We start from the raw sequence: 19936 nt of genomic DNA, 5'->3' as shown, positions 1-19936 counted from the left end.
TTCCTTATTGATCTCTGATCCATTATGAGCTGTTAGTCTACGGCCGGGTGAATGATGGAGAACGGCCCATCCATCATAAGTCAACGCCCACGCTGCTTGGCAAACACTCCTGGCTCCCTTTTTCTGTTATCCCTCTTCCTCCTCCTCTTTGTCTGTGATCCTCCCACTTTCTCTGTCGTTGAGTGGAACAGAACACACAGTGGTAAAGATAAAGCCCGCAGTTTAGCTTGAATCTGACAGTTCTGTTCCGCAAGCAAAAACACTCTTTATAAATATTAATTTCTTTGTTACCAAGGGGGGAAAAAACCCACTTATATTGTCTAATAAATCACGGAAAATTGCAGAATAGATCTTTTTTTAATTATTTTTTTTGCTATTGCTGTAATGTATAAATTATGGTTGACATTCTTTCAGTTAAAAAAAGGTCAGTATTTTTAATTATTGTTATTGTACGTTCAATATGGATTTGGCTATTTTTTTATTAGTTACATGGAATTTCTGCGTCGTTATTTTTCCTTCAGCTAAATGTTTTTGTTCATATTTGCTTTTCTGCAAATTTGAAGAAACACTTTGCCTTTTCAACCCTGAGTCACGGTGCCTTCTTTTCTTCCTGAACTCTCTTGGCCTCTCTGTTGCTCCATAATGTGAGTTGATGTTGGCTGATAAACTTTACAAGATACTTCCCTGTTCTGCCTTCTCAACCGCATTTGTTCTTTTTCTTTCCATCCTTTATTTATCAGGGACAATGCAGTTAGACAAAGTGGCCATATAGGACATCTGATGCTCTGCACAAACTGTAGATGGCAATTTGCTAATTCTCAGCTTCAGTCCCTGGCTGGGCTTTTCAAAGATAAACCAATAAAACATATACAACATAAAACTCTAACAAATTGAGCAATATAAAACCATAATGTAATAATCATCAATGATGAAATCCTAAAGAAGGAAAGACAAGCAAACAACTCACACCTAATACATTCACACAAAGAAAATTCCACCTTTTTAAAAGCTAACATTTTCTTAACCTCTTGGCACCGACCACCGAATGACCAGGTTTGGTCCCCTGCGGTGGTTGCAGGAAGGAATATCTTAATATGTTTGCAAAGAAGTGGACAAAAGCAATCAGATTTATGGAAATAAGACCAGAAGATGCAACTGGAAAGTAGGTACAAAAATTAGTTTAATTTGTCTTACTAACTGACACCGGTGTGTATTGAGGAAAAAGAAGAGCGGATGTGATGTGTGACTATCAGATTTATGCATAAAAACATGGTAAAATAATTATGTTTTGTATTTATTTAAATCACACATTAGTGAGTACAACTCGGCAACAAGCCAACCTGTAACACACAGATGCAAATGTTTGTGGGATTGTGGGAAAGAAAAGGTAAATGGCGGTGCAGATTTGGTTAATATGACTCCTGTAGTCACAAATCAGTCCTGTAAACCACACAGTTTGCACCGTGAATAAATGGAACAAAACTGACGCGTCTAAGACAAACATCAGTGCATTTACTTGTGAAAAAAGAAATTTTCTTCTTTTGAAGAAACTATAAACCAGTCTGTTCTCTCTCTTTGCTTTCCCTGTGTTTGATTGTTTCTTTTCTTCTGTTGTTCAGGTGACTGATCAGTCTGTGCGGGCCGTAGCAGAGCACTGTCCCGAGCTGCAGTTCGTTGGCTTCATGGGATGCCCCGTGACCTCTCAGGGTGTCATCCATCTTACTGCGGTAGGTATCACACCAGTTATTAATTTTCATTAAAATCCTTCTGGAGTTATCGGTGTATCTAAAAACTCAAAGCGAAGATAAAATACTTCCTGTAGCTCGAGTTAAAAGACCAAATTCTGCCTTAATTCTTTGTTTGGGTAAATGTCAGCTGAAGTTCTTGCGTGACCGCAGTTATTTTAGTCTAATCCCGTTACTGTAGGCCAGCCCCACATGTTGCTGCAGGTTAGGCATCGTCTCCAGGGGGCATGCTTAATTTTTGGAAGGGAAATTTAGGAACTCGCTGTGTGTTTTATCTCAGACTTAGTTTTCAACTTATTTTGTGTTAACTTTTAAATCTCATGAAAGCCTAATGGGATGAATCCTAATAATACGCTGCTGTTGTGACTACACCCTGCTGTTCGGATATTACCATGTTAATGAGCAGTGCTCCGTGCTTAAAGCCGTTCCATGCCATGTACCGTAAACATGGGCACACATGCACTCACGATGTGATTGCTGGAAGTGAATTCACCAGGAAATACCTAACCTTGTTTTTCCTTCTCATTTATTTCTTATTCCCAACATCACATTCATTTAAAGTGTGTGTGTGTGTGTTGTGTCCACACCCATGTGTACTTGTGTAATACAATTCGATTTGTGTTTGATGTACTTGGGTGTACTGTTGAGTGTGCACGCACCTCTGTGGACCTGCATGCTCCCATTTCTCCTCAAATGCAATTACAGTTGTGTTAATAGGACTGAGGCACCCGATGCCGCGCTGCATTATTAGATTAAACAGCAGATTAATTTGTGCTCATAGATTTGGCCCCCTATCATCTCTGCAGCCTCTGCTGACCTTGGCCATGGTTTTGTAGACAGACAGTAATGAAGCCAGCCAGTCATAACAGCATTAGCATACGTGAAGGTGGACGCAAACACGTGAACACACACACTCACACACACACTCACAGTCTACCACACTCATTATTATTTATGGCAGTATTAACCAAGGTGAAGTTTTAGGAGCTCAGATGAACAAGTTCATAATTCCGGTAAATGTTTTATTTTTTTTTAAAGTGCTAAAAGTTAAAAAATATCATGTGTTTTGGGTTGATTGCTTATTTTCAGGAAATTGTTTAACTTTGTGTAAAACTTAAAGATCTGTATGAAATACAAATCGAATGAACTCCTTCTGACCTGACCCGTAAACTTCTTAAAGGCTCTTTTCAGTCTGGCTGTTCATTCGTTTACCTGAAGCTTTCAGGATGAAACACAGTTGGATAGTACCTTTGTCACAGATGATCATTATCGCTCGCTGGCAAAAAGCGAGAGGCAATAATGCTACCTATCAAACAATGGAACAGATCATTTGTCTTTATGACAAATAGCTAATGGCTAATTTGAAGACCCAGTCTTCTGAACCTATTAATAAAGAAAGATAAACGTCTCAAACAAACAAAACTATCGGCAGAGAAATGCTAAAGTACACATGCACATGAAATTATCACGAATAAATCAGGAGACAAATAAAAATACATCAAAGGAATGAAAGGTGTTTACTAATGCTGTATAGACTGATGGATGTTATTGTTCATTGATTTGTGATAGGACCTCAACAGTTGTCTTGTACTGTGATTTTTAATTTTTTTTTTATTAATCAACTGAATAATCAGAGTCTCAGGGTCATCCTATAGTAGGCAAAGCTTAATAGGTGCTTTAAGAGGATCCACCCCGTAAATAAAACAAAACCTTTTTGATTTTTACTGTCTAAATAGCTCTTTTGATACTTTCCTCTTTATTACAACTTAGCAACAAGATTACAAGTATGAATATAATTTATCCTTCTTGAACATTCAGGCTTTAAAAACCCAGATGATGTTGGCTTAAAAAAAGACAGCTTCATTTGCTGAAACAGGTTGAATTTCTGCAACTAGTAGATAATAGATTCTTTGGAGAGATTAACACTGCTACTTTCTAAAATCCAAAGTAAAATCTTTAGCTTCGGCTTCCATCTTAACTGGTTTAAAAAAAAAAAGGAAAAGAAAAAAAACAGATAAAAAATAATAAGTCTAAATTATTGTTATTGCTTATGTAAACTAAAAAGTTTCCTGAGCTTGATTGAATCTTTTTTTAAAGTTTTCAATTTTTGTGTTGCTATTTGCCTAAAATTGTTAATTTATCTTCAACTAATTGAGAATTTATGCCTATTTCAAAATTTTATCGCATCTATTCTTGTTGCTTAGATATGTGATTATAGTTTTTGTTTTAAAATCCAATTTTTCTTACTTTACTTTCAAGGATCAATGGGTTTAGGCTGAAATTAGCCAAATAACTATGTAAAATGGTTGTTTATAGTGTTTTTTGAGTCTAAGATGCATTCCTGATTAGATCCAGTCTGAGTAAATGGTTGTATATGTTCTGCAATCCATTTTTTTATTTCTTGGATTCTGTGCAGGTCATCTGTGTTTGTTTCTATTTACCCCTCTGTCTCTCCTTCTTTTTCCATCTCTCTATAATCTTTGACAGCAATTATCTTGTTTAAGAGTTGATTCCTCCTCTCATTGATTCCCACTTGGTCTCATCAAGTGTCGATTTAAAATCATATTCTTGCTTTTAAAATCGTTGCATTTCTGATGACTCCACGGACCCGCCTGCAGTTCCAGGACTGCGGCGCTGCTCTTTTGTTCGATTATTGCACACTCCCTCCCACTTCTTTTTCTGCTCCTAATCGAGCCCTCTCTATGATAATCTTTCCAACCCACGCACTTTCTACTTGCATACGAGCAGAAAAAAAGATAAAAATATCACTATTTTTATTTACTTCTCTTATATAACACTCTCATTTCTTTTTTTTTTTTCATTGACTTCCCCCAAATGAGGATATGAGGAAGTCTATTGAAATTGTGTTTTGTAAATGAAAGGAGCTGATGGTAGAAATTGGCCACCAGTTGCGATAAGTTTGATGCAGATGAGCTGTAGAGCTGTCAGTTTTGTTCAGCTGATGGATTTGCAGTGTTTCAGTCCTATAGGAGCTCAGTGGTCCCTCTGTGATGCAAAACACAACTCAATATTTGTCGCTAAGCATTCTGATAAATCATCTTCTTAACGACTAAAGAGCAAAATTATGTTTTCTGCTGGCTCAGTGTGTGAAGCCAGCTAATTGAGAACAAGCCTTGCAACAATTTTCTCTCTGGTTCTAAACTAAACACAACACGCAGCTTCAAATGTCAGAACAAAAACTGGGGATCTTAGGACAACATGCATGTTTTATGTGGTCTGTTGCGTTACTGGAACAGGGAATTACTGTAAATTTTTATTTATGGGTGGTTTGTACATGGAAGCTCTATGTTGCCCCTGAACTTTTGACATAAATAACTGCTTTATTGATGAGGCTTGTCACTTCCCAAAGCTGCGTAATAGATGCAGAACATCTTGAGAGGGAGGCTTTGTGGGTGTTCCCGAGCCTTCAGTGTTTTGGTGGTCGGCTTTCAGCACAGGAGCAATAGAGGCCAGGGTCTACCACACCAGACCGGATCCCAGATGCAGGCTGTGCAAAGATGCCCTCGAGACGATCCAAAACCGTAACGGCAGAGTGTGAGACGCAGGCAGCAGGTACAGGACGCCATAACCAATTACCTGGAGTGGTGTACTGCAGGGGTCATCAACGAAATTTGCCCAAGTGCCAGAATTATTTTTCTAAACAAACAGTAGGGGGATCAATGATCAGCCATGTTTCGGTTAATTATAACTGATATTCTTTTTAGCCTCGTTTTCGTCTGTCATGAATAAATAACATTTGGTATACTGTATTTTTTTTCAAAGGGGGGTAAACAATTATCCTCTTTTTATTTTTTCCCTAAGAAGTTTTTGTTTTGACTTTACTATGAATCACTATTTATAAAATTAATAACATATAATAAATTGTGTTAAATAAATGTGTGAGGTTTGAGTTCGACAACCCAGTTAGCATTTTTGGATTAAAATACATCTGAAATAAATATCAAACTATCAATAGATATTTCGACAAACTAGACAACATGTGGTCTAATAGTAAAAAAAAAAAAAGTAGACATTGAACAGATGCTTGCATTCAACTATAAATGACAAAATTAAACAAAGTAAAGCCATAAGCTAAATGGAGAATTTCTGACTTTTTAAGTGCTTCTTACATCCTACTGAGCTAACCGGACACATCCATACTGTTAACAAACCTGGTCACATATTTAGGCAGGTGTTCTGACTGCCAAGGGCACTGCCACCATTAACCCTTTCAGAGTTGGGCTACAACTGTATCATATTTTCAAAAATGTATTAATAATTTAATACTTCATGGGCCGGATGGAATGAGCTTGTGGGCCAAATATGACCCGGGAGCTGCCGGCTGATCATCACTGGAGTATAAGAACATTTGTGGCAAATTTAGTTTGGATGTCCCACAGTCAGTGGCGGCGAAGGATGACAGGGCCGAGATCCTTTGTGACTTCCAGATCTCTATTGAAAAGCAGGTAATGACTAACCAACCAGACATTGTGGGGGTCAACAAACTACAGAGGAAGACCGTGAATGACAGCAACATCAAGAAGAAGGAACATGAAAAGCTCGAGAAATATCAAGGGCTGAAAGAGGAAAGAGGGAAGTTGTTGAAAGTCAAGGCCTCAGCGGTGCCAGTAGGGCTGTGAGAGCAGCCTCAGAGATCATCCAAAAAGGGGCAGTCCTAGGAACAGCTAAGACGGTGTGTAGAAACTTCAAGCTCCCAGGCCTCCAGAGAATCTAAACTTTAAGGACAGCTATCCAAATAAAAGATGCAGAGCTTTTACATATATATTTCAATAAATGTTGCAAGTGTATCTAAGTATTTGGGTCTTTAAATTAATGATTTTGTTTATGTTTTCAATAAAATTGTTTCTGTATACTGCCCATCTGCTTCTCCAGCAGTCTCTGTAACTTGGCTTTGAAAGGTTTAGGAACACCAGCAGAGTCATCATGTAACTATTTTAAGTGTTGCAACCTGTTTTCGCCTCTCTTTTTTTTGCCCTATGTTTCTTTCCTTCTGCTTTCTGTATTCATCTCTTTTACTCATGTGGTTTATGTGTATTTTTTTTTTGTCTTTCTCGCTCTCACACACTCACACACACTCCCTCTGTCTTTCCATCTTCTTGTCAAGCTGCTCTTTTCTTCTGGTTATGATTAAGTCCAAGGTCGGCTCTATCAGAGAGCCAGTGTTTGAGAGCAGCTCTTGGTGCCAGAGAGCCTTCATTCCTTCAGCTTTAGATGTCCCAGTGATGGCTTTCCCTATGCTTGTCATGCCTACCCACAATGCCCCTCCTCATGCATCAGCCTATCACTGCCCTTAGACACTTTGGGCCTCAGAAGGGCTTTTCTGTGTGTGTGAAAGTTCCCACCCTTGGGAGAAAGGCCAAAGACATAACAAATGGAGAGACTGTTGAAGTATGTGTCAGAGATGAAAAGAGGTATATTTGGAGCCTGTAATAGCTATGTGTTGTCCCTCTGAAGTGCAGAACTTGGATGTTTCTGGTCTTAATTTGGGGCCTTGTAGATTAATTCAGCCGTGCTGCGCCGGTGGTTTTGTTGTTCTTCTTGAGGGGAAAAAAGTTGGGACCTTTGATAAATGCTCTGAATTTGACAGAACTGGACCACGGGCAATACCTCATTCTCTCCTTTTGTGTTTATGAGCAAATAAAACAGTCTGGTTCACGACAGGGAAGATATTTAATTTCATAACTAAAATCACATGCTCTATCTATCTATTCTTAGTGGAGCACAATGTGCACTTAGAACAGCACATTTTGAATTCAAATTAGGCTCTGAACCAATAAAAAAAAAAAAGAATGGAGAATTAATCACTTCTGTTATTTTCTGCTTCTTGTTGCCATGGACAAAATGTCCGTAAAAGTAATAAAACAGGAAAGGTTAAGATGCATTTTTTTTAACCACTGTCACCTTCACACCCTTCACTCCACTGCTTCCACCCCACATTGGGAGAGTGGTTGTCTGGCTTTGCTGCAGTCTGCTGGTCCCTTATCTCCACCCCCTGACTGAAGCAAAGAAAATACATAATCACAGTGCCCTGTGTCAAACTGATAACCCCCCAACAGAAACCAAGAAGAGTGTGTATGTGTGTGTGTGCGTCTTATCCTATGTGCTGATGTATGTGCGACTGTATACACATGTGTTGTGTCTCTGAGGTGGTAGACAGGATAAAGGGCAGAGAAGGCAGCGGAGGGGATTTGGAGGAAGAAAGGTAATGGGGTTGTGGGGGTCGCTGAATGAGCTCAAATTGTAATAATAATTTTCTTGACTGCTGTATGGAGAAGATTGGGGGATTTATGAATATAATGAGAAGAACAGAGCCTAAGGATGATGTGTGTCTCATGCAAGAGTAATTGAAGAATAATTCATTTGGCTGTGAGACTTTTAACCCAGAGACAGACGGAGGCAGAGAGGTTTTTTGACCTCTGGAGGGAGGGATATCATGTCTCATTACCAGCCCCAACTATTGTCGCTGTGCTGCGACTGTCATCCAGTGCTGTCATGGCGGTTTCTACGTTCCTGTACGGACATTTGGCCCAGTGCACCGCCAAGAAACCAACTCCCTCCATCTCCTTGAGCCTTTTCTCACCACTGAGTTTGTTATCAAGACCGACATATGCTGGATTAGTGACTGAAAGTGAACACAAAGGAGGGGAAAAAAGAGGAATGAAAATGGGGGACAAAAAATAAGAAGGAGACAGTAGATGAGCACAGAAAAGATGGAGAGGAGTTAACCATTCATGCACAGCACACACGCACACACAAACAAACACAGGGAACAGCTCACTGCTCCGCGACTGATCTTTACAGTTTATTTGCAACATCAGATCCATAGTCTTTCAATTTTCAAACACCATTCTGATTTTAAATATTCATATAACTTGCCTGCTCGGGTTTTTTAATGTCTTTGTGCATCTGGCTGGAAGGAGTGTGTAGGATTAAGGCTTACCGAGGAGGGATTGTCTTGACATAGGTTTCTCCTGTCTGGCATGTTCAAGTGTTTTAGGGGGTAGGGTTGGGGCATGCATGAGTGCACACTTGTATTCTCCTAGTGTCACCTCTGCCATTTGTCCCTCCTCTTTGCCCCTGTCCTCATCTTGTCTGACACTGTCCTCCAACACATACGGACAACCGAGAAGACACCTCAAAGACACTTTGTGACTTTGGCTTCTTGCTGAGGACTTTGAATACACTTCAAAGCAACTGGCTGAACTTTTATCTGGCTGCTTTAAACCTTTTAGATCTGTTTCCACTGATCCTTCCTGATCTCCGGATCTAAAGGCAGGATAGTTTTACTAAAAGTCTTCTTTCTTCTTTTTAGGAATCGTTTTTGGGAGCATGTGCTTCTTCGATTTGTCCTGTAGCAGAAGGAATTTTGGTCACTGACCAAGCTCACGTACTGAATGTTGAACTTGAAGTGGGTATAATTTTACCCCTGCAATAAAAAAAAGCACCTCATATTTTCCGAATCCAGCATGTTGGCTATTTGGGCTTAAAACAATGCTTGCTCTGTTCGTGCTTTTTATAATGCGGCATAGCTCCTTGTGAGGTGGAGACATTGACGCTGATGGACAGCTACAGCCATGAACTCCTGTTATTTTGCACCGCCGCTCAAATCCATGACATCATATCCTCTGCACGAGATCTACAAGGCATCAGCTTCCTCTTTGGCGTTGAGTAAATTTATTTAGTAATATCAGAGGTAGTTATGCCTGCGTTGCATGGCAGGGCACGCACGGGAACAGGCACTGTGTACTCATACACTGGTGTAATAAATAAACCTTTCTAAATAAATATTGGAGAGTAGTTTGTGCCTGGCTGAATGGTGACATGTCTTTATACCAAACAGGGTTTTTTTTATTATTATTATTTTGAATAGCGGTCTGGATTTGACCTCTGACTTGGGCTCTTGTTTGTCCTGTTTGAGAGACACTTTTAATTAAAGCATCGAACATCTGAACCGCTCGGAGCTCAGAGGGCTCGTCTCGATGTGTGAACTGAATTAAACAACCGCTTTCATGAACATTTGTGTTGCTGCACTTTTATCTCCGATGAAAACCGTTTTTGTCCAGCCCGTGTCAGATGTGAAGTGTTTGGTTTTACTTATCTTTTATGTGTTTGTCCCTCACATTAAATAGGCGAGATGAAATGATGCAGGAATTGGTGTTAGTTTGTATATTAAGATTCACATCCAGGATTATAGGAAGCTTGTTTGTAAATTATTGTTTTTTTTTTTTTTTTTTTTACTTTTTAAGGCAGAACTGAGCACTAAACATGGTAAAAAACGGTATTGAAGTAGATTATTTAATTTAATTTTAATGTCCCACATGTATTACTCCAATAATTCTACATTTTAAAAGAGATAATATATCAGAGAACCAATTTTCATACTGGCAGCGCAATATTTATTTTTTATGTTTTAGATATTTTGTAAATTTTTAATCATGACAACAAAAACAATAAAAATAAAAATCCAACTATGTAAAATACCTCTTATTTATGTAAGCCAGCTTTAATAAAAAATACAAAAAAACCCCAAAGACATAAAGAGCCTGTGCTAAACATTAATCTATATGGTTTGTTGAGTAATTGTGATGTCTTATGATCTTTAGTTATTTGTAAAGAAATATAAATTGCAGTTGTGGGACAAATTTTTAGTACCTCGTATGTTGTTGTTGGTTTTAATCTATTAACTCATTTTAAACAAAATGTAGTCAAATAAATAGTAAAATTAAAATGGGAGCATTAAGTAAAATTTTTGATCATTGATAAAAGTTATTATTGAAAATTCTCTTTACTTTGAAATTAATAATACTTGAAGGTAATTATTTACCACTGTTTAGATGCCTGCGAATACAGTGTTCCTAAAATCAAAGTTGACATTATTTTCTGTGCCGTGTGTGTGTGTGTGTCTGAGAGAATGTGTGTGTGAGGCGTAGACGACACTCTCGCCTCAGAGCAGCTGGATTTTGCAGGTTTCACTGGTTTTATGAACGGCTTGAATAATGACCCGGCTGTAGCTGCCAACTCAGGGGAGATGAGACGAACTCTGCCTGGTTACAGACTTCAGCCAACGAGAAAAATAAAGAAATAAAAAAAAACAAATCCACTGAAATCCTCTCAGTTCACTTACTTTCCTCTCTCTGTTTCTGTTTTTTCCACGTAGTTTCTCTTTTTTTTGAAAACTTACCCCTCCCCGCTTTGTCAGTTCTTCATAGTTTCTTTCTTGTTACATTACCTCCTGTTTATTGTTGGATTACTAATAAAACAAAACGTACTAAATAAAATTACATGTATATTACAATCAAAACTGTCACTTTTGGCCGTCACATTTAGGAAGTGTCTCATTACTGTTATTTGTGACTTTTTCTCCATTTCAGGATCCCCCCCCCTTTTTTTTTTTCAGATGTCTGGTAAATTTGAGAATTTATTTTCCTGCAGTGGTTTTTCACAGATGGATACGCAAAGTTAGAGCCCTGAGTGTGCCTCTCCCCCCCTTTTCATGCAGACATCTGCTAAATTTTGGGGTATTTTTCCTCCAACCTAGCTACACACTCGGCCAATCCAAACTCTCTCTGCTTGGCCTGGTTTCTCATTGGTTAGCCACATCAATGAAGCACTCCTCATTGGCTGTAGTATTTTTTTTTTCCTTTTCTTTTTTTTTTTTTTTTTTTTTTTAGCAGAGATAAGCAGTTTTGAAGATTTGGAGAACAAATACTACGTTTGATGTGGAGGTTTCTGAAATTTCACTCCAGGCATATTAATCATAAATACTGAATGGACAAATAAATGCATGTGTGTGTGAGGATGTGGGTTTTTTTGGGGAAGTTATTGTAAAAATTTTAAAAGTGTGACTGCAAGTCAATTGCAAAACGTATTTGTAAAAAACCCCTAGCTGTTAAACCTAAAATTGTCCAGACCTTAAGCCAAGAATAAATGGAGCTTGCTTTTTGACCCTTAAAGGTGCTGAGCTCCTTTTATTGAGAGTGTGTAAACTTATTTATGTTCCAACAAAATGAGTAATAAGAGTGTACACACACATCCACACACTTAGAGATACACTCTTTGGTCAGCCTCCTTTTTAAATGAATAATTTAGCACTTCGATCCGACCACAGAGGCACATGACAGCTATTGACCTGTATTGGTGTTTTTTTTTTTTTTTAAATGTGTGTTTTTTGTGTTGACACTTGCATGTTTCTGCAAAATGTCTGTGTTGATATTTTACAAGAATTTTTTTTTTTCATTAGTCTATTGTTTATCCCACCAATTTTAGTTGTTTTGATCTATCTTTTTACACATAATCCATTTTATGTGTTTTTAATTTGTGTCGCAACTCATATCTTCAGAGTGTAGTTGAGCTTGTGTTGCAAAACGAAAAATCCATTTCATGTTTATTTCATGCCTAAGGAGACCTTTCATAACAGGAGGTGTGGATTCAACTTTCTCTGAGGAGTAACAAACAAGCCACAGGCTCCGTGAGAACAGAGATGGTTTTGAAAGCTTTTTTTTTTTATTTATTTATTTTTTTATTATTACCTTCAGTGCCTTGCAGCACCTTACACACTTATCATGTTTGTTTGCAGCCTGTGTGTTTTGAACCTCAGTGGGGGCTGGGAAAGAGTGTTTACATGTGTGCTTACTTCACACGGTGAGTTGTGGTCCTCGTCCTTTCCCCCCATGTGTCTTCACGCTGGTCGGTATATGTCACGCCTATGGAGCCAACAACAGGGCTCAGTGATCTTAACACCGACTCTAAGCTTGTTTTCTCTTTAGCCTCGGACATGACATTTACCTTTATGCCTCCCTGGCGGCTGGCTTGAATATCACACCTCTCTTATCTTGCTTCCCTTGTGTGAGCATGTTTATGTGTGTTTGCACCTTTTCCTTGAATAGTTATGAGTATGTATCAGAGTGTTCACCTCTCCTGTCTGTTGAAAAGCCTTTGGTGAGCAGCGACGCTTGTTGAACAGTGGGGCTTTTCTGTCAGATTTTGACTTGAGGATTAATCTAAACCACCTCTTTTAAGATATTCAGATTGGGAAAGTGGGATTATTGCAAGTCAAAGAGATGAAAAGAATAAAAAGCGAATGCTGTTATTGGCTCATAACCCCTCGCAACAGGGAGGCAAATGCAGAATGGTACAGAGAAGCTGTAAATAATTCTGTAGCATTTATTTGGTCTGTTTGGTTTTATGCTGTACGTCTGCTGTTGTTTTCAGTACAGCATGTGGCAGAACACATGTTTACTCGGCATACAGAAATAAAACTCATTCATTCCTCAGAGATGCATCAAAACCCTCCATGTAAATTAGCACGCTGGTATACATTACATCTATTCATTAAACATTTCTCTGTAATGACTCCACAGATTTCTTTGCGAATGAAAAGAAGCATGCATGGAGGACCAGCTTTTTCTTTTTTTCTGTTTGTTTGTTCTGCACATATTTACATTTGTGTGACTTGTCTAATTGATTTTTTCTAAATGTCTTGTTTGTATCGGCTCCTTTAGCTGCAGAACCTGACCGTCCTCGATCTGCGGCACATTTCTGAGCTGAACAACGAGACGGTGATGGAGGTGGTGAGAAAATGCCGGAAACTCAGCTCCCTCAACCTCTGTCTCAACTGGAGCATCAACGACCGGTAAGTGAGGTTCATTTGTAAAGCTAACCGGTTCAGTGTGCTTCAGCAGACCCTCTGACAACTGTGTTAGGGACTGACTTAGCAGCAACCATCTGCTGAAAGTGGAAGATGACAGAAAGAAAAGTGCCACTATCCAAAAACAGCCGGCTTTGCAACTTAGGCAGTGAGGTAGAGCAGGTTTTGTAACAGTTCATCTAAATTCTAATAGAAATTTATGGCCTCAAAGTGGCAACACAAGTGCTGATGTCTGCGAACATTTTTATAGAAACTTATTTCCAACAGGTCTGTGGGCTTTATAAAATTTAATTAAAGAAGGAATGTAATCATTTATGAATGATTTGAGGTTTATATTTAATTAAAAGTACAAAAAAGACGTGTCGACTATTGAAACAGACTTTTTTTAACTGATGTTTAAAAGTGGTCAGCAACATGTTTCAAAATAGTTTGAACAGACAAGCGAAAAGCTCGACTCATGGTCAGTACATTTCAGTGAGTCTTTCAGGGGTAGAAATAAATGGAATTAAGAATGGTCCAGTTTTGGACGGGTTGTAAGATTTGCGGTTCATACAGTTAAAATCCATTGGCTCAGAAAGACTAACAATTTTTTTTTTCGGAGAGCATATTTTTTAATGCTTCTACAAAATTAAGTAAAAAATATCATTCCAAAAATCTCTTGAAAAAGATTCAGAGATGCTTTAAAATGGACTTCTTAAAATTTCTTAGTTTTAACATATTTTTTAGGGGTGTTATCTCTCTTGTGTAATTTTCACTGAAAGCACATTATCTTTTTTTTTTAAAATAAAAGTATCCTTGATGGTGGTTGTTATCTTTTTATGGGCAGCCAGCTGTTATTTCTTTATGAAAACCAATAATTTCATCTCTGAAATCAGGAGTAAGACAAAAAAATTTTGTCAAGTCCACAAATGGCTCATTTCTACAGACACTTTGAGATAAATGTGTTTTATAAAGTTTACAAATCAAAGTGCAAGAAAAACAAGCCCGAGGTAAAAATGCTGTACGGATATGTGCAGGTATCTTGTGTTTATAAAATAGTTCAGAAATGTTTACAACCGACCAGTGAAAACCTACCTAAAGGCATAAATAATTTATTCAAGAATGCAGACATTGATGGAAAAAAAGACAGAAACAGAAAAAGTTGAATGAGCAACAACATCACCTCTTTGTTTTTTTTTTCCTCTAGTTCTCTGTTCATCTTCTGTACTTCTCCCATTGTCTTCTTTTCTTCATTGTTTTCTTCTCACAGATCGGAGAGACGGTCTCTACTGTACTTGACAGCAGGAGTAAACAGTCTCCTCTTTTATTTATTAGCTTGTGTTTTATTCATATGATTCTATTTATTCTATTGATTTACAGCTAAGGCTCCTCTGTCGACCACACTCCCACTTTGGCTCGGGAGTGTGAACACAATAATGAATGTACCGTAGTGCGTAACAACAATGGGTGTTTAAGAATGTTTAAGAGTGTGTGTGAGTGTACACGTGTGTGAAATCATTCTTGCATTATTTAGTTTGCAACCTGTGTTTTGGTGGGAAGGTTAACGAATTATCTTACTTGTCTCCTTTTTAATCAAAAAACATGGAGTTTGGTGGAATCCACACAGCATCTCATTGAGTTTTCGTTTTTTTTTTTAATGTTTATTTTACTTTTGAGGAATGCACACATTCATGTTCAGCCTCAAATAATTCAAAGCAGCTTTGATTATATAATATTTAGTGCATTGGTGGAGAGGCTGAAGGTGTGTCAGATTGGATTTTCAAGCTGATCACTCGATAACTTTTGTAGTAGTTTCTCTGATTATATTAATATGCTTGTGAGGCTTCTGTTATTAGTATTCACTTTGCCATCTACGGCAGTGGTGTCCAATCCTGGTCCTGGAGGGCCACTATCCTGCATGTTTTAGATGTTTTCCCGCTCTTCGGCAGGTCTTCAAGTTCTCTTCAAGCCCATTAATCACTCAGTCATTCAAATCAGGTGTGTCAAAGCAGAGAAACATCTAAAACATGCCGGACAGCGGCCCTCCAGGACCAGGATTGGACACCCCTGATCTACGGTATATTCCCAAAATCACATCCTACCTCGTCTCTGCTTTGCATCTTGTCCTTGGCTTCCTTTGATTATAATATAAACAAAGCAGGAAACTACTTCTGGGATGCTCCTAACACATACAGTAACATTTTTTTCTGAGTGGTTCACCTTTTGATATTTCATAAAGCCTACTTAAGATCTGTGACTAACTTCCTACCAGATTTTTTTTGTCTCGCTTATAGGCACGTGCCTCCAGAAAGTATCTCAAAAAGATGCATAACAGCGAGCAAAAGTCTGCTTCGGGGTGCCCGTGTGCTTGACTATTTTATGACGGGGTGGCCCAGAGCTCTTATTGTACCTAAACGTATAGAAGAGTCTGGAGGTTGAGTTTGAGCCTTATGCGTGTGCTTTACTGATCCGGCAATGCAAGCTGCATCACCACACCGCAGCTATTAACACATGCTGTGATACAAATAAGTGTTAAAAATGTGCAGATTTTGATTAATTAATACTTTAACCTTTTTGATGTCCTCTGATGTGTAGATAATAATACACTGTTAATGTTTCTAAAGCAAAATGCAAAATCTAAATCAGCAAAGCTAAGATGAACATAGATGTTGGTATGAATACAGATAAACTCACACGTATTCCAGTAAAACCCACCAAAACGTCTGAGTGGAGTTTTTATGAAGGCTTTCTGTGATGCACAGACTGTCAGTGTATTGCCAAAGAAAGTAGACAGGAGACAGGAAACTGGTTTATTTACCTCAAAGTTTAAAAGGTCATCAGTTCATCAGGGTCACTGCTGTTTGGGAACCCAACACACACACACACACACACACACACACACACACACACACACACACACACACACACACACAAGCTGCTTGCTTATTTTCACTGAATGACTCAACCCTGCCTTACATTAGCTCTCAGAGGGTAGAGCTGGGTCAGCCTGTGTCTGTTTCAGACTGATGACAGTGTGCTGTGAACAGGTAAACAGGCGGAGGAAATGACCCCTTATTTCCAGGATCAATTTGTCCCCCAACTAGAAGCTATTGAAGCGATAGAGCTCTGTGGGCGGTAAAGCGCATCAGCCATTTTTCCTTCCTTTCCTCTCTTTTCCTATATTCTTTACTTTTATGTAANATATATATATATATATATATATATATATATATATATATATATATATATATATATATATATATATAAAATAAATAAAAAAAATGTAATCTGGCGGCCACCATTGTCCTCAGTAATAACAGAAAACCACATCCCAAAGAATGAAAGTGAGAAATAACGACCAATCTCCGGCTGTGACAGTGGGGCACCCATTTTTTGGTCGCTGTCATTTCTTGGGGAGAGAAGAAGTGATGTGCTGCAGGTGGGCAGTCTTGGTGCTGTTATTTCTCAGTTTTCCTCTTCCAGCGATGATAAGATGCCAATGTGGGGTTGTGTGTGGTTTTTTTTATTTTTTTGTTTAGTTTTTTTAAAGCCTCACAGTGCTCGAAAATGGGGGGGGCCGTAATTCTCATACGTACAACATATGGGATTCTTTCAACAGTTTCTTTAGTATTGGTTTGCCTATTGCCAGAAAAAAGGCATTTTTTTGTGTCACCCAAACCCATCCCCTTTAATTATGAGTGTCCCTGTGGCTCTTCGTTGAGGTTATGAGGAGCAGTTCTTAAAATATTCTGACTAATCAGTATCTTTTATGTAAACAAACACAAACAAATGGTTTTGCTGGTGTTCCAATATGGCAAAATACCTATTTAGTTTGCATCAGCATCCAGCATTATTTTTGTCATGTTTTTTAAGAAAAATCAATAATCATGCTAAATGTAATGCATTAGGATAACATCTAAACCAGACCCTGTAATAGTTGTTGTGATCACAAATTAGCCACTGGTTTTTACATAAATCAACAGTTTCATTACTTGATATGTAAGATTGTTTTATTTTTATTGTCCCAGTACAAACAGAATATACATATAAATGAGAAACAACTATAAAATTAATTAAATATTTTTTGCCTTTAAAATACTTACTTTTTAAAGTATGTTTGCAAGAGTAGCTTAACCCTTCATTAGACGTGTGCCTTGCAAATATACCCATTTGAAAGGCCATTCACACCTCTTGGCGTGGATGTAGAGAATGTAGGAGTAGGGATAACTGATGCCAGCGAGGGGTGAAAGATTGACCAATAAATTTGTGTTATTTGTCTGTATGAATTAGTTGTTTAGTTTTCCACCGGTGTGCATCAAGGCTGAAAAGTTAGATTAAAACACGACGGAATGATGACACACTTTTGGACACATGCTTTTCTGGTTTTTGCTCGTGTGAGTGTGTTGAACTCGAGCCTTTTCAGCGGTTGTGATCAAAGCCAAGTGGCGGAAACTATTCTGCTCACATTAACCTGCTGCTAGACACAGGGTCTCTGCTGACATGCAGATTTATGTACGTTCCTGTCTGTCTGTGTCTGCTTGTGTGTGGGTTTGGGAGCAAGCTTTGGTCAGCTGGCCCGCAGTATTCACTAAAAGCAGATTTGTGGAGTAAGTGAGTCATTTATTTTATGAGGTCTGTATTGTTGGAGGTTGGGCATTTCCCAAAAGCTCAGGCGGTCTCTGCCTCTCTTCCCCCCCTTTTTCTGTTTATTCATCTGTCTTTCTGCCAGCTTCATTCAAACACAGAAATCAATATTCCTTCATTTTTCCTCCTTTGCATTTTTCTCCAGGCCAACTCTTACTGTGCATCTCCATCACTTACTATATGAGTATCACAAATCAGCACCCAAATTGGCTGTTCTACGTTTTTTTTGCAACCCTCCCCACCACCACAGAAATCAAACTAGGTGAAGGATTACTGGGAGTCCCCTTAGACTTCATAAAAGAAGAAATAATTGGAGAAGCATTCTCTCAGAAGCATACCTCTCCGAGACATTTTTAGCTTTCACAGGTGTTTGTACTAGAAGCACCTTCCAAATAGCCTCTGTTGCAGCCAGCTGGCAGAACTCACTGTGCCTGCAGAAGTGTTAAACCCTCAAATCAGATGCTGATATGATGCATCAGTGTGATCAATGGCGTGTCAAATAACAGTTGGTTGCTCTCAGTGAAGGTGACCACTGTCTGCATATGTCAACTTTTGCAAGTCACGCTTTAAAATCCTTTAAAAAGTAGTTTGGGTAAAAAAACAAAACGAAGAAAAAACCCAAAAAACCCAACTGTTTCATTGCTAAGTTTGTTGATTTGTCCACCAAAACTGAAACCGGGAATGAGTCTGAAATCAGTGGAAAAGGTAGTTTAGAGGAAACCACGATGAAAGAACAATGTTTTAACACAATGACAACCACAGACAAGATACAAGCTAAACATACTGGGGAAAAGTTCAGGAGTTGTGTGTTCTGCTGCAAAATGTTAGTTTCAGATGAAGATTCATGTTAAATTCTTAACAAAAATGTAGAAAAAGTTACATGTTAAATTACACTCTTGCATCATGGTCTCATTTTTATAATCTGCAACCAGAAACACTTGTAAGCGTCTGTTTAGTTCTCCCTAAACTGCCTTTTGGGTAAAATTGCCAATTTAAATAGTCTTGAAACTGTTGCCGGCTAAAGAAAATGACACCTGCTGTGGCTGACTTACTCGTAACACACTGTTTTAAACATTAAAATACTTGTGATGAACTTCTCCTTTTCTTTCACTTTTTTTCTTTCTGACAAAAAGGACAGTGTGACTACATGTTAAGTCTGTATTTCTTTTAAGGCAGAAGATTTTGAGAATTACATCTATTTTGAGATTATTCTTTAGGTGAAAGTCAGATGAGAATATTTTATTCACACAACATTTTATTTTCTGTCTATATGCGTTCACATTATTGTTTCCAAGAAAGCTTGAGAACTTCTAGCAGAATGCAGTTATTTTCTGCAATAAAAAAAAAAACTACAGCTAAATATGGTAAAATGTTTGAATAACACAGACCTTCACAGAGATGAATCCTAGTCTAGGATGCTTTTTACCTATCCAATCAGTTACTGGCACTTTATATGTCTCACTTGGAAAAAAAAAAGATTATATTTCCTAAGTGAAATATCAATCGTTCTCATTATACTCCTCACCATATTTGAAGGTGATATATTATGAAACCCCTGTTTTTCTGTTCTGTAGCTCTATTTTGTGCTTTACATTATAGATTTATGCAAATACTAAAGTTGCTACCAACACAAAAACTCTTTAAAAAAACACAACCCTGGCATTTTGTTTGGAGCCCACTCAGGTAAAAAAAAAAAAAAAAAAAAGATCTATGAGCTGCTTGAGTTTGCACTCATCAATCACCAACCTTTTATCGCGAGTTAAGCAGTGGGTTTTAAAGACTTTATATAATATGAAGTCCTTAGTGCTGGACTTGATAAAAACATCAGTGTGGCACTGACCTGCCCATGATTGATCTGAGTAAAAGACCAAAGGAAACTATGTCAGCTTAAATAGAAGAA

The 19936-nt window shown here is 38.1% G+C and overlaps 1 protein-coding gene across 2 annotated transcripts in view; it reads left to right on the top strand.

Moving 5' to 3' along the window:
• Positions 1-19936, top strand: part of fbxl17 (F-box and leucine-rich repeat protein 17) — a 197042-nt gene that overhangs the window by 64856 nt on the left and 112250 nt on the right. For both annotated transcript variants that reach the window (XM_017412466.3, XM_037976027.1), the window contains exons 7-8: positions 1620-1727; positions 13268-13398. In XM_017412466.3, the coding sequence (XP_017267955.1) occupies positions 1620-1727; positions 13268-13398 (239 nt within the window). The remainder of the gene's footprint in view (positions 1-1619; positions 1728-13267; positions 13399-19936) is intronic.

The sequence above is a fragment of the Kryptolebias marmoratus genome, linkage group LG1, assembly GCF_001649575.2.
Source record: "Kryptolebias marmoratus isolate JLee-2015 linkage group LG1, ASM164957v2, whole genome shotgun sequence".
In the NCBI taxonomy this organism is placed as follows: domain Eukaryota; kingdom Metazoa; phylum Chordata; class Actinopteri; order Cyprinodontiformes; family Rivulidae; genus Kryptolebias; species Kryptolebias marmoratus.
Note: the sequence above shows the minus strand (reverse complement) of the source record. Positions and strands in the feature narration are given on the sequence as shown.